The sequence below is a fragment of the Hermetia illucens genome, chromosome 3, assembly GCF_905115235.1.
Source record: "Hermetia illucens chromosome 3, iHerIll2.2.curated.20191125, whole genome shotgun sequence".
NCBI classification, from domain to species: Eukaryota; Metazoa; Arthropoda; class Insecta; order Diptera; family Stratiomyidae; genus Hermetia; species Hermetia illucens.
The window spans coordinates 36,808,133-36,822,602 of record NC_051851.1 but is presented as its reverse complement, the minus strand read 5'-3'; the positions used below and the strand labels follow the sequence as shown (position 1 = coordinate 36,822,602).

The 14,470-nt window shown below is 43.8% G+C and overlaps 1 protein-coding gene across 1 annotated transcript; it reads right to left on the bottom strand.

The window, feature by feature from the left end:
* Positions 1–4,122: 4,122 nt before the first annotated feature.
* On the bottom strand, positions 4,123–10,243 carry LOC119651760 (dynein assembly factor with WDR repeat domains 1). The gene is made up of 6 exons (XM_038055498.1): positions 10,066–10,243; positions 9,937–10,012; positions 9,558–9,884; positions 5,209–5,526; positions 4,854–5,154; positions 4,123–4,743 (listed from the first exon to the last, which is right to left on the bottom strand). The coding sequence occupies exons 1-6, from the start codon at positions 10,103–10,105 to the stop codon at positions 4,546–4,548; spliced, it is 1,260 nt and encodes a 419-aa protein (XP_037911426.1). The 5' UTR covers positions 10,106–10,243; the 3' UTR covers positions 4,123–4,545.
* Positions 10,244–14,470: the final 4,227 nt, after the last annotated feature.

Below are 14,470 nucleotides of genomic sequence, written 5' to 3'. Positions count from 1 at the left end.
TTTGCTAAGAACTCAAGTTTCCGAGGAATACATGAGGACTGGCAAGATCATAGTCTTGTACAGTAAGAGCTTTGACCTTATGGTGAGACATTTCGAGTAGAACTCTGTTGGCTGCCAACAACCGTGCGCGGTTTCCATCGTCATAGCTGTTATCGGTTATGATTTTCGACCCTAGATAGGAGAAATTGTCAACGGTCTCAAATTTGTAGTCTCCTATCTTTATTCTTCCCGTTTGACCAGTGCGATTTGATGTCGTTGGTTGGTTGATTTTTGGTGTTGACGTTGCCACCATATGTTTTGTCTTGCCTTAATTAATGTGGAGCCCAAGGTCTCGCGCCGCCTGCTCGATCTTTTTGTTGATATCGTCAGCATAGATCAGTAGTTGGGTGGACTTAAAGAGGATCGTACTTCTTGCATTTACCTCAGCGTCACGGATCACTTGTCTTAAACCGTTGTTGATGTCGAATGGTCTTGAGAGTGATCCTGCTGCTTTCATGTGACCTCGCACATTGATCAGGGTCAGCCTAGTCAGTCTTATCAGTTTCGTCGGGATACCGAATTCTCTCATGGCCGTGTACAGTTTCACCTTGGCTATGTTATCATAGGCTGCTTTAAAGTCGAAGAAAAGATGGTGCAACTGATGTTCATATTCCAACAGTTTTTCCATCGCTGGCCGCAGGGAGAAAATCTGATCTGTTGCTAATTTGCCTGGAGTGAAGGTTCGTTGTTATGGGCGAACGATGTTCTGGGCGTATGGGGCTAGCAAGATAGCGGAAAATATCTTATAGATGGTACTCAGCAACGTGCTACCTCTATAATTGTTCGTGATAAGTCTCCGCGCGTGCCCGCGTCCTTTGAGAATGCAACTTTACTCGGTATGCGGCATTCTTCCTTCCTTTCTTTTTGTGTCTGGGACCAAGTATGTTTGTGGCCGTATTTATGATAACGTTCTTCAGGTGATTGTGAAGATCATTTGTTGACGCTTCATCTCCAGGATCTCTGTGGACTGTGGTTATTGCTGCATCCATTTCCCCCTCATAGGTGTTGCGGAGGGTTTAACCTCAGTTTTAACTTTCACCTGATTGTCAGGGGGGGATTCTGGGTGGTGTTGTTATTCGAGCTCGAAGCACCATGCCAACGAGGTAGTGATTCCAGTCTATATTGGCACCCCTATATGTTCTGACATTCATCAAGACTGAGAGGTGGCGGCGTTCGATCAACACGTGGTCAATTTGGTTGAAAGTGGTCTCGTCTGGAGAGGCCCACGTTTGTTTGTGGACCGCTTATCGCGCAAACCAGGTACTTCCAACAACCATTTCGTATGACACTACTAATTGAATAATCCGCAGTCCGTTATCATTAGTATTTTGATGTAAGCTATGGGAGCCAACGTATTGCCTGAATACGAGCTCCGTGGACCAAAAAAAGAGAAAGTAAGTTGCTCCCCATTTGATTCGGTCCGGCATCAAGTTGATGCGAATTTAAGACCCCGCAATTCTCAAAAAAATTTCCTCAAGTATGATTTTGATATGATATCTGGGACAGGCTTCGAGGGTTCGTTCTACTGCCTCATAGAAGGTATCCTTCTCCGACTCTGCAGTCTCTTTTGTAGCGGTGTGAACGTTAATAAGGCTTATATTTCCAAATTTGCCTCGCAAGCGCAGAGTGCATACCCATTCACTTATGTTTTCAAAGCCGATAACAGCAGGTTTCATTTTTTGGCTCTACTCCGAGCACATGGTTTACTGGCTGGTCACTATAATATATGGTGTAGCGACTCTTCTCCAGTAAACCGGTCTCTGTCCAACGTATTTCCTGCAACGCTGTTAGATCAGCCCAACATTGGGACAGGGTATCGGCTATCTGCTTGGCAGCTCCATCTCTGTACAGGGAGCGCACGTTCCATGAGAAAATACGCAAATCGTTATTCCGTTGTCGTTGCTGGGTTCGCCGTTGTATTATTAGTCCAGTCCGAGGCTCCAGTTGTGGCTTCGTAACTTCGGGTTTCGGTGTAGAGTTGTCAGCCCTACCCAACCCCCAACCTGGAGGACCAGTTGATACAATTTGTCCCGTTTTTAGGGGCGGGAGACTGGTCTTCATCCTTCTCTGTCTGCAGTTTTTCGTTAAGAAAGAGCTCTCAGCGATCACCACGTGGAGGTGGAGGTAGGGTTTTGTAGTAGAGCTGTTGGTGTTGGTTCAGCACGCGTTTCCCAGGTTTTATGCTCCATTGTGGGTACCAATCCACGTTTCACCCTGGGACGTATACTACTCTTTGACCACCATATACAAGCGTTGAGAATTCTAGGTTTTTATAGCTTCTGCCAACTGGCTAGGAATCATAGAGTTGCCATCAGCATTTCTTGTGGTGATATTGCTTTTCTCATACAAGTATTTTCTTTTATTATATGCAGCTTCATTAATTCCAATAAATGAGTGTATGTCTCTAAGTCCATTCTCAAGTAGTTGCGCATTAGGGTCATCTCGTAATTCGCGCAGCAATTTGAAGTGAGAAGCCATTTCTTTGATCACTTTGAGCGCCGGGTATTTTTCAAACGTCTCATTTCTTTCTTCTCCTCTTCTTCCTCTTTGCAAGACAACATGCAAAAATTGACCAGAGGAGTTCTTCTTCAATCATCGATGCCACCGAAACTACCCAAAATTCGACACAGATCTGCACCATCTGGACGCTCGCTCATATGCAACGTTTTAAGACTGCGTAGACAAAATGTTGTACAGAACGTAGCATTTGGATCGACCTTAACGTCCACTATATGCTCATGTAAATAGACCGCTCCCCTATCCGTTTTTTTTTAGAACCTATAAATGTTTCATTTATCTAATCAGAGGAAGAAACAGTTTAAACGGACTGGACGAGGTAGTATTATCCGAACACCATGGCAGCCATATTTGAATTTGGTGACGTGATTAACAAGTAGTCCATTTCGGTTTGAAAATCGTTGCGAATATTTTATTGAGAAGTGTTAAAATTCAATCGTATATAAGACAAATTTTTGTGAAAAATTGAAAACGGTTAGGTGTGCGATAAATGGTGGTGATAGTTATCAAGAGAGGAGAAGAAGCACTTTGAGATTCTTTCGTTTTCCGAAGAATGAAACAATTTGCGAATAGTGGAGAAACCTTTGTGGAAAGTGAAGGAAGATCGACTTCAAAAACGCTCGTGTGTGTTCAAAACATTTTGTGCACGACGATTGTAAACTCCAAGACTTATTTTTGGAAACTGTGGAAAGCAAAAGGCGGTTAAAGGATAACGCTGCTCCGAGTCAGTATTTACGCCAGCAGCCAAAAGAGTAAAGCTTAGGCGATAAAAAAACGTGGTACAAAATGCTGTATCATCTTTTGAGACGTAAGATATTATTCAATTTGAAGATGAAATTTAAAAAATAGAAAAAGGCTAGACGTTTTCATCCAAGATGGAGGCATAATTCATCAGACGCTACCGTGCCTTCATCTTGTGAGCAGCGCGACTGAAAAGCAGTAGCTAGGTATTGGTTTCTGCCTATATTTATTCATCGTGCCTCCCTCTTGGATGAAACCGTCTAGCCTTTTTCCTGTTATTGGGTGCTTGCATGAACGAGGGGTCCGCGCATAAAAAGTTGCATAGCAAGTTGCTGTGCACTTAATGCAATCCACCACTAAGTTGATAGTAGGCTTAGCACTTCTCAAATAAATATTTACGATAATTGTATTAGTGGCAAGAAGAGATTGACTCGAAAAGACGCCAAGGTTCAAACAGAGTAAGTTAACATTAGGATTAGGAACTCGGAAATGAGAAATCCGAATAAAAACATGCGTTGGAGTAATAATCATATTTCTTTTGGATTTATCTTTACTCCACTGGACCCTGGGCATATGGGCTTCTATAGAAGAGAAAAGTAGCACTGCCAGCAGAGCCGACACTAAAGAAATGGGCTGCAAAGATAAAACTAAATCCCAAAATCGTGAATTCTGTGCTGCAATTATTATCAAAATCAAATTAAGGAACGTCTATGTGCTTTATCTTTTGACGAGATGCAGATCAGAAGTACTTTTGAGTATGATAAGACCAACGACTGGTACCTAAATTATTTACTTTCACAACCGGCCACTAAAAAAAGAAAAATTATTAATACTATTTATTAATTTGATGTGTTTATGTTACGTTTATGCTCTTCATTGAATACGAATGTGATTGATTGATTTTATTATGAAAGAATTTTGCAAAAGTTTCTTTGAAGCAAGCAAGCAAGTTGCTCTCCATTTGGTCCGGTCCGGCATTAAGTGGATGCGAACTTAGGACTCCCCAGTTCCTAAAAAAAAGTGTCGTATCTCAATGGTTCCTGGAACCTGGTTGTTTCTCTGAGGACTTTCTATAGGTCAAATAAACAATTCCATTTACATTTATATGTGATATATTTTTCCAAAGTTTTACCATCGAAATTTACCTAGTGATCATTATAAAACATTGTTCATAGAAAACAATACCCGCTTCCAAAAATTTAACATTTATTCACTATCACTCGTCAAATTCACGGTGTACCAATCGTATCATCTCCAAATTTTGCACGTATTATCCTTGGAAGCAGTTATAATGACGTCGCCTGTATAGCTGAAAGCGCAGGAGAACAATTCCTGTTCATGACCACTCAGCACTTGAGAACAAATTCCAGAGTCTGAAAGCCATATTCGCGCAGTTCCATCTGCTGAAGCAGTTAACAAAAGTCCTCCAGGTGGACTGAAGCAAACCTGGAAATATGAGAAATGCATGAACGCTAATATCGGTTTCATCTCTGCCAAGGACATGGAAGGCATCATGCGACCTTTGATACTAATTCATTAAAGTTATGCGGGAGTACCTTAGAAATCTCATCCGTATGACCGGTCATCGTAGCCAGCATTTCAAGTTCACCGCAAACATCCCAAACTTTCGCGGTATAATCGCTACTTGCTGTAGCTAACCTTCTTCCAGGATAGTCGAATGCTATGTCCAAAACTTCATTTCGATGTGCTTTGATATCGTGAAGTGGCCGTTCTAGATCCCGCAGATCCCAAACACGAACTGTAGAGTCTAAGGAGCTTGTGGCCACCATCGCACAAGAAAAATTCCATATTGAATTGCTGAGCTCCGAGGTATGACCTCGAAGGACACCAATGGATCTAAAAAGAGAGTCATTCAACAAATTAAGACCTAAGTTAGCCTTGAAAACTTACTCATGAGTCCTTGTGTCCCATATAATGGCAGTTTTGTCGAATGAACCGGTTAGTAGCAAATTGCCTTCCTTACTGAATCTGGAAGATATTACTTCTGCTTGGTGGTCATTCAAAGAAGCTATCTCTTGTGCTGTCTCCACATGGAAAATTTTGGATGTCTTATCCATGGATGCTGTGGCGATAGTGTCGAAGTTGTGAGGATTGAATTCTGCGGCAATTACTTCCGCACTGTGACCAAAATATGTATTGCAGCAAGCCCCATTGGCGACATGCCAAATTTTTACGCTTTTGTCGAATGAACTAGTTATGATTCGATCACTGTAACATGACACAGGAAGATAGATATTCATGGTATAGTTCCAAGATAAAGGATTATTATTTGTTTAAACTTAGGAATAATTATTTGAACATTGCCAAAATGAGTTCCCACTTCGATTTTAAGAATATCCTCAAAGTATCCCCTGTTATCTCTGGAAGAAGTAGAACGTATGGAAATTTCTGGGCTAGGAAGGAAAATTTCAACAGCGCTTCAGATAGACACTAACTGCCCCGCTATGATATTTGGCTATCGAATCGAAATGATTGGTTTCTTAAATGAGTGCACCCTCTTAAACAATGGCGTCTGTTGGCTGAAGGCCGGTAAACCTCCAGGTGATCCGCCCTCCTATAGATCTTCATGGACACTATGGAGATAATGTGTGAACGGATAATCTAAAATAGATTGATAGTATAGGCTCCATAGACCCAGATTAACTCTTGATCTCATCAAATTGGTCGCTGGCTTGGCTGAAGAATAGTGATGAAAAGTGGGTGGTACTGATCTTGAGCGCGAAATACACTAAATTCCGTCAATTGGTGCCCGACACGGAAATCCCTGGCGACGACTGAAATTCCAACCTATCTCGCTGCTATTGTTAAGAGCTATTTAGCGAAAAGGCGGGCCTGGTATGACACTAATGACGGATCCATCTACAGGACTCTGTACTGGGTTCATTGATATGAATCATTAAGTACAACGGTGTAGTTAATTTGCCGGTAGTCGGTTACCACGACGATATAATTGCTGTAATTGAAGAGTAAGAGAAGTTACTCCCCCTTGACAGCGATGGTGGATCATCATCATCATCATCAACGACGCAATAACCGATATCCGCTCTAAGCCTGCCTTAATAACAGACATCCCGGTTTTGCGCTGAGGTCCATCAATTCGATATCCCTAAAAGCTGTCTGGCGTCCTGGCCTACGCCATTGCTCCATCTTAGGCAGGGTCTGCCTCGTCTTCTTTTTCTACCATAGATATTGCCTTTATAGACTTTCCGGGTGGGATCATTCTCATCCATATGGATTAAGTGACCCGCCCACCTTAACCTATTGAGCCGGATTTTATCCACAACCGGACGGTCATGATATCGCTCATAGATTTCGTCATTGTGTAGGCTACAGAATCGTCCATCCTCATGTAGGGGGCCAAAAATTCTTCGGAGAATTCTTCTCTAGAACGCAGCCAAGAGTTCGCAATTCTTCTTGCTTAGAACCCAAGTTTCCGAGGAATACATGAGGACTGGCAAGATCATTGTCTTGAACAGTAAGAGCTTTGACCCTATGGTAAGACGTTTCGAGCGGAACAGTTTTTGTAAACTGAAATAGGCTCTGTTGGCTGACAACAACCGTGCGTGGATTTCATCATCGTAGTTGTTATCGGTTGTGATTTTCGACCCTAAATAGGAGAAATTGTCAACGGTCTCAAAGTTGTATTCTCCTATCCTTATTCTTCTTCGTGTTTGACCAGTGCGGTTCGATGTTGTTGGTTGATTCGTCTTCGGTGCTGATGTTGCCACCATATATTTTGTCTTGCCTTCATCGATGTGCAGCCCAAGATCTTGCGCCGCCTGCTCGATCTGGATGAAGGCAGTTTGTACGTCTCGGGTGGTTCTTCCCATGATGTCGATATCGTCAGCATAGGCCAGTAGTTGGGTGGACTTAAAGAGGATCGTACCTCTTGCATTTACATCAGCATCACGGATCACTTTCTCGAGGGCCAGGTTAAAAAGGACACATGATAGAGCATCTCCTTGTCGTAGACCGTTGTTAATGTCGAATGATCTTGAGAGTGATCCTGCTGCTTTTACCTGGCCTCGCACATTGGTCAGGGTCAGCCTAGTCAGTCTTATTAATTTCGTCGGGATACCGAATTCTCTCATGTACGTGTACAGTTTTACCCTGGCTATGCTATCATAGGCGGCTTTAAAGTCGATGAATAGATGGTGCAACTGTTGTCCATATTCCAACAGTTTTTCCATCGCTTGTCAACAAGCTACCTGAAAATCCAGCATCACTAGACATAATTCTGGGGAACACAGTTATCTATGGACTAGGCAGGAATTGGAAGGTGTCGAAGAACCAGCCAACGATTATTATTATTTACTGAGAAGGAGGAGGACAGGTCACATTTGTTTCTCAAAACTATCTTTCTGGGATGCTATCCCACGGAGGAGGACAATAACATTCTGTTTGACAACCCCAATAGCATACGGAAGGAAGAAATAAGAAAATTGCCGAAAAGGAGAAGATTTGTGCTCGAAAGCTAGGGTAACATGGAAAAACCACTGAAATCAACGGAAGTGGATACCCCCATCCCAGCAATATTTCAAGACGGCCAAGGAATCATATTAGGATCCCTCATAAGGGCGCTGAGAAGCATTAACATTAAAAGACATGCTAAGAGCATGAAGGCAGAAAAAACTGGTCTTTTTGTGGAATCGGCAAGGGTTTTGTAGCTATGGTACAAACGAATTGGGAGAAACGGTAGGGGGGAACTATACTCCGTCGACTTCTCTGGAATGGAATAGCTCAGGCTGCTCATGGGAAACATGAGTCCAAGCACTTGCCGGATTGCTTAGACCTCACTAGAAAGAACCTGGATAATAGTGGGAATTGACATGGGTCATTGCAAGCTAAATTACCACTTGGAGAGACATTGTCAGCAATTTTGTGGGGGGAGTAATGAAATCTCCATATATATTCTGCGACAGTGACCAGCAATTGTGCAAAGTATTAGGTTGTTGCAGATGAAATGGCCGATTTGGCAATCAAGTAAAGTTAGTTGCGATTTTGCTGTATCAAATCACCACCAGTTGGCGCTATTGGTATCGGATAATGAAGTTTAAATACTCCTACATTTAATCTAAGAGTCATCTCAGTTTTGACCATCGTTGTGATAACAGTGAATAAAAAGGAAAAAAAGAATGGAAAAGAGCCAAGAACGTATACTTTTTCTGTATGAGTTTAAACTCCGTCATAAAGCAGCGGAGACGACCAGGAATATTAACAGCGCATTTGGAGCTGATACAGTAAGCGAACGAACCACACGGCGGTGGTTCGAAAAATTCCGGTCAGGCGACGTAAACATTCAAAATCAGCCACGTGGACATCCAGGACCATCGATTGACAACGACGAGCTGCGTTTGCTAGTCGAATTCGAGACACGTCATCCTGTGACAGACATTGTAGAGAAACTGGGCGTACACTATTCGACAGCTTCTCGGCACTTGCAACAACTTGGAAAGGTAGAAAAGCTCGACAAATGGGTTCCGCATGCCCTTACGGAGCAAAACATGGTGCTTCGAATAGAAATTTGCAGTTCTTTACTCTCCCGCAACAGAATAGTGACATGTGACGAAAAGTGGATATTATACGACAATCATCGCCGATCGGCACAATGAGTAGATGCTGATGAGCCACCGAAACATATGCCGAAACCGAGTCTCCACCCGAAGAAGGTAATGGAGACTATTTGGTGGTCTACAGCTGGTGTTATCCACTATTCTTTTCTGGCACCTGGAGAAACGATAAATGCACACAAATACTATGCCGAACTCGAGGAAATGCACTAGAAATTGAGTATTTAACGGCCGAGATTAGTCAACAGAGATGGTGTGATACTGCTTCACGACAATGCACGACCTCATGTTTCCAGAACAACGGTTCACAAATTGAACGAATTGCAGTATGAGACTCTGCCTCAACCACCATATTCACTGGATCCTCCGCCAACCGACTACCATTTTTTTAAGAATTTGGATCATTTTTTGGCAGAAAAAACAATTTAGGAATGAAGAGGCCATCAAAATTGCCTTCGACGAGTTTATCAACATCCAAAAATTGGACCCGAAACTGGCATACATAAATTTTTGTAAGCTTTACAGTCGTTTCAAATTTTACTACCAAATCGACCATGTCATGCGCAACAACCTAATAGTTTAAGGTACCTTGGAGGAAGCTTAATGTCAGACGCTATACTAAGGCATCTAGAAGTAGATAGCAGCCTGTTCGATATATTAATAACTTACCAAAGAGGCTGGTTAAATCCAACGGAAAACACAACATTATTATGACCTCGAAGTACATGCTCCTCCTCTCCAGTTTTCGTGTTTACTACATGGCAGGTTCTATCATAGCTTCCAGTTAAACATCTCTCCCCGTTTCTATCAAAACTAACATTGGTTAGCGGCAAAATGTGTGAACACAAGGTCCTGTACAGATAATATTTCTTCCGAGTAGGCTCCCTCAATTTGTCCCTTATTTTCACAAGGACATCTTTCAACTGGGAGTGCATTTCGTCTTTCAGCAAAGGCTCAGTGGTTATGAGACGCGTAGCTAGAGCACTCAGGTCCGTTCTACAGAGAAAGGAATGTAGAAATTTGTTAAAATAAATGCCACTCCTGGTACTCTCTGTTCATGTCCAGCAAATCAATATGTCTAAGCTCCTCCTCGCCGTTGTCATTTTGAAAGCTGAGTGCTATCCCTGAAAAACAGGAACTGACGTTTGCTTGCAGCTTCACAATAAAAACTTCTTACCTGGTGGGTAGTATCTCAGGCAGAATTTCTTTAGAATCATAATTATGTACAGCCGGAGTCCTTTGAATTCCTTTGAGTATTGTATGTGATGATACCCGCTTTGTTTGGTCGATAATCAGTAAAAGGGAAACTCCTACGTGTAGAATAAATCACAAGAAATATTTTTGACTTTTCTAAATTCCAGATATCTTGATTTGCAGTAAACATTTGTTTAATTGATAGTTTATTTCTGAATATTTTTGGGCTTATCCACACATGCTACATAGTGAATAATAACGAAATCTAGTAAAGGGATTTACAGAGTTCTCGTCTAAAATGTCCTCAAATGAAAGCTTTAGTTAGATTCGTTGCCAGGGCAACCAATAAAGTTGAATTATAATATTCAACTATCAAAGCACATAACATCCAAAATATTTTAGAAGGATTCACACCTACCTTATCACTGGGTGTCATTAAACCATCAAGGTCACCACTTGCTCGTCTCCTCGAAGAAGCAATTTCAAAATGTAATTGAACTTATCAAGATTGTCCCTTTCCACATTATTCCACAAGGAATGCATTTACGCACACAGTGTTGGACTCCCGATTCGGTATTTCGTCGGACTACCAACTAAACACCTCCCAGTCATCAGAGAACTAGTCTGAAACCGATTGACAAATTACTTCGGGCTAGCCCTCCCTTTTTCCCGGCTTTGGGAACCTTCAAATCCCTTTCACCAACAAGAGGGGCGACAAGAAGAGCCCGAACACCTCCCCATCGTCAGAGAGCTAGCTTGGAACCGTTTGTCACATTACTTCGGGTTAGTCCCCGAACTCTCCAGCCTTGCGGAGCCTTCAAATCAGGGAATTCCTTTCACGAATGGGAGGGGAGAGGAGGAAGGGAACTGTCAGTTCAAGGAACCCTCTGCTGTCCAGCTCCTCCACCGGTCGAGTTTTATCTTCTTAGCAACAAGAAGGACCCGAACGTAGTGGGCAACACGGTTCCACCTGTCAGCAGTCCTCAGCATCTCTTCCACAATGTTGTCTGGAGAGAGATCCCCTGTGTTTAAATAGAGCTGCTGACGAACCCCACCCCACCTTCCACAAGAAAAAAAAAATGTGGTGGGCGTCGTCCACAACTCCTTCCCAATCTTGTGCAGGTAAAACTGAAAACTTCCATGCCAACTTAAAAATTGACTAAGGAAATAGTCAGTTTCACCATGGTTCCGATTCAGCCACGCACCTAAGTTGCCGATGAGCCGCGCAGTCCATCTGCCTCTAGTTTCATTTTGCCAAGAGAGCTGCCACTCGTCTAGAGCGCGTTGCTGTTCTTCGCGAGCAACCACCTTCCTTGGCTCATCTCCCTTGCGTTTGTATATGGCTTGACGCTCCTTAGCAAGAAGGGCAACGAAGATCACCATCACGGCCGGTTCGAAGACAGTGCGGTACGCAGACGCTACCCGCAAAGCTCCCCGTCTCTGTACTTGCGCGAGGCGTTTACGATATACCTACCACTGTTAAGAGCGCCAGCCCATGCCTCTGCGCCGCAGAACAGGACAGACTGCGTTGAACTCATCAGGAGACGTCGCTTGCTGGACGTAGGACCCCCAATGTTTGCCATTAGCCTACTTGACGCCGCAACTCCAGCTGCAGCCTTGTTCGCTGCTGCTTTGATTTGCTCAGAAAAGTTCATCTTTAAGTCAAGAGTCAACCCGAGGTACAGGGTGCGGCAGCATAACTTCCTTTTTTCAAAACTCAATAAAAACTATTGTATGCATCGGATAGCTGAGTGGTTAGAGCGCAAGGCTATCGTACGGAAGGTCGCGGTTCAAATCTCACTGGTGGCAGTGGAATTTGTATCGCGATTTGACGTCGGATACCAGTCGACTCAGCTGTGAATGAGTACCTGAGTCAAATCAGGGTAATAATCTCGGGCGAGCGCAATGCTGAACACATTGCCTCCTAGTGTACCGTTACGGTCTTGAATGAAGTGCTCTAACACACTTCAAGGCCCTGATCCAACATGGATTGTTGCGCCAACGATTATTATTATTATTATGCATCGGAAAATATTTATTTATTTTTTATAATGTAGGTACATGTCTAAAGTTTTTATTTACATTGTTTTGAAGATCAAATCTGTTAGGTGACGTCCCCCATTCTCCATACATTGCGTAAACCGATTTCTGGCGTTTGTCATGACTCTTGTTAGCATAGCAGGTGTTATGTTGGCAATTTCTTCTTGGATGGTGGTCTTCAAATCTTGTAGGATTCTTGGACGGTTCACATAAACACGGGATTTCAAAAAACCCCATAGAAATAAATCACAAGGGGACAGATCGGGAGAGCGTGCCGGCCATTCCAAATCGCCTCTAATTGAGATAAGGCGCTCTGGAAAGTGTTCCCTCAAAACAGCCATCGATGCTCTTGAAGTGTGTGCTGTTGCACCGTTTTGTTGGAACCAAGTGTCCCCCAAATCCAAATTTTCTAGCCGTGGGAAAAAAAAATTCTGTAGCATGTTTACATACCGGTCCGAATTCACTGTCACTGTAACCTCATTTTCCTCAAAAAACCAGGGACCAATAATTCCAGCTGAGGAAATTGCACACCACACTGTGACTTTGGGTGAATGCAATGGCTTTTGATGCAATTCTCGAGGGTTGGTGTCAGCCCAGTAGCGCATGTTTTGTTTGTTAACCGACCCACACAAGTGAAAATGGGCTTCATCGCTAAAAAAACAATAGGACCCTCGGGAACGACATCAAGAAGAAGCTCACACGCGTTCATCCGAGAATTGAAGTCACGCTCTGAAAGTTCCTGCACTATCGCCATCTTATAGGGATGAAAATGAAGATCATCACGAAGAATTCTTCTCACAGAACGATCGGATAGTCCAAGGGTAGATGCCTGTTTGCGCGCAGAACGCCGTGGCGATCACAACATTGACGCTTTCACTGCTTCAATGTTCTCAGGTGATCTAACGGACCGAGGGGCTCCAGTTCTTCCTTTTGTCGCACTTGCAGTTTGTCTGAATGTAGTAACCCATGTAACAATTGATTTGCGGTTTGGGACGGGAGCCAACGGGGCTAAATTAAAACGATTCCGAAATGCACGATGTGTTGCAATAACCGAACATCCGCTTGAAAAGTAAACCTCAACGGCAAAGGCACGTTCCTCACTATTCCAACGCATGATGGCGACTGAACCGTGTCGGAACAAAACTTTACAGTATCCCCTCTTGAACGAGACCATTAGCGCTCCGCTATGACATCAACTAACTGAGTGGCGTGCATTTTAAAAAAGGAAGTTATGCTGCCGCACCCTGTACTTTACGGCTGATTTTGACTCGATTATCGACTCGCCGAACGATATGGGACGCAGGGTCGGAATTCTCTTTTTAGTCAGGATGACTACTTCGGTTTTTTCCAGTACGAGGTTGAAACCATGAGTAGTCATCCATCCGCTTACCCATCGCATCAATATGCCTAGTCTGCTTTGCGCCTGTTCGACAGTGCGTTCAAAAACATGCGCTGCGACATCATCTGCACAGCCGACCAGGCGCGACTCTTCTGGCATATCAAGTTTAAGTAGACTGTCGTAGGTAGCGTTCCAGAGGTCCGGCCCTAGGATGGACCCCTGTGCTACCCCCGACGTGACCTCCATCCACCTTTGACCCTCTAGTGTTTCATAGAGCAGGGAGCGGTTCCTCAGATCCCTCAATATAAGTAAGATAGTCCGGCACGTTGAAAGCATTGTCTAGTGTGCCTAGAATGTCTTTCCATCTTACGGAATTAAAGGCGTTTCTGACGTCAAGTGTTACGAGGAGCACCACCCGTCGAGTTCGGCGGCTATGTGCCTCTGCTCGTCTAACGGCGTCCACGACCTGCATGACAGCATCAATTGTCGATCTCCCTGCCCTAAAACCAAACTGCCGGGGAGATAAATCTCCGGCAGCGCGTATCGCTTCAGCGAGTCTACTTCTGATGAGCTTTTCGAGCACCTTCCCAGCAGTGTCAAGCATACATAGTGGGCGGTATGGAGGCGGCAATTCGGGGTCACCTTTCCCTTTATGGATCAGCGCAAGCCTCGCAATCTTCCAACGAGCAGGGAAAATGCCCTCTTTCAGGCAAGCGTTGAATGCGCCGAGCGGTAGGTCTGGCCGTGTTGGAATACCGGTTTGTATACTTCTGCTGGAATACCATCGGGTCCTGGCGCCTTCTTGTTTTTCATAGAGAGAACTGCCTGTTCCAACTCTTTCATTTAGAAAAGTGGACAGTCCTCTGCGTTCTCCACGCCGACGTCATCCTACCATACGGGGTGCGCAGGGAAGAGTGACCTTAAAACGTGGTCCATCTGTTCGGTCTTAAGTGAACAGGGTTTCCGATTTTTCGGGTTACCAGTTTGTCCCCACGGATCCCCATTCACC

Excerpts from the sequence above, each read along its gene's own strand:
- LOC119651760 (XM_038055498.1), bottom strand. The coding sequence starts at position 10,105 with ATGATTCTAAAGAAATTCTGCCTGAGATACTACCCACCAG. Across the intron at positions 10,013-10,065 it reads CCTGAGATACTACCCACCAG|GGATAGCACTCAGCTTTCAA; the intron begins GTAAGAAGTTTT and ends CCTGTTTTTCAG. Across the intron at positions 4,744-4,853 it reads ATACGGATGAGATTTCTAAG|GTTTGCTTCAGTCCACCTGG; the intron begins GTACTCCCGCAT and ends TCATATTTCCAG.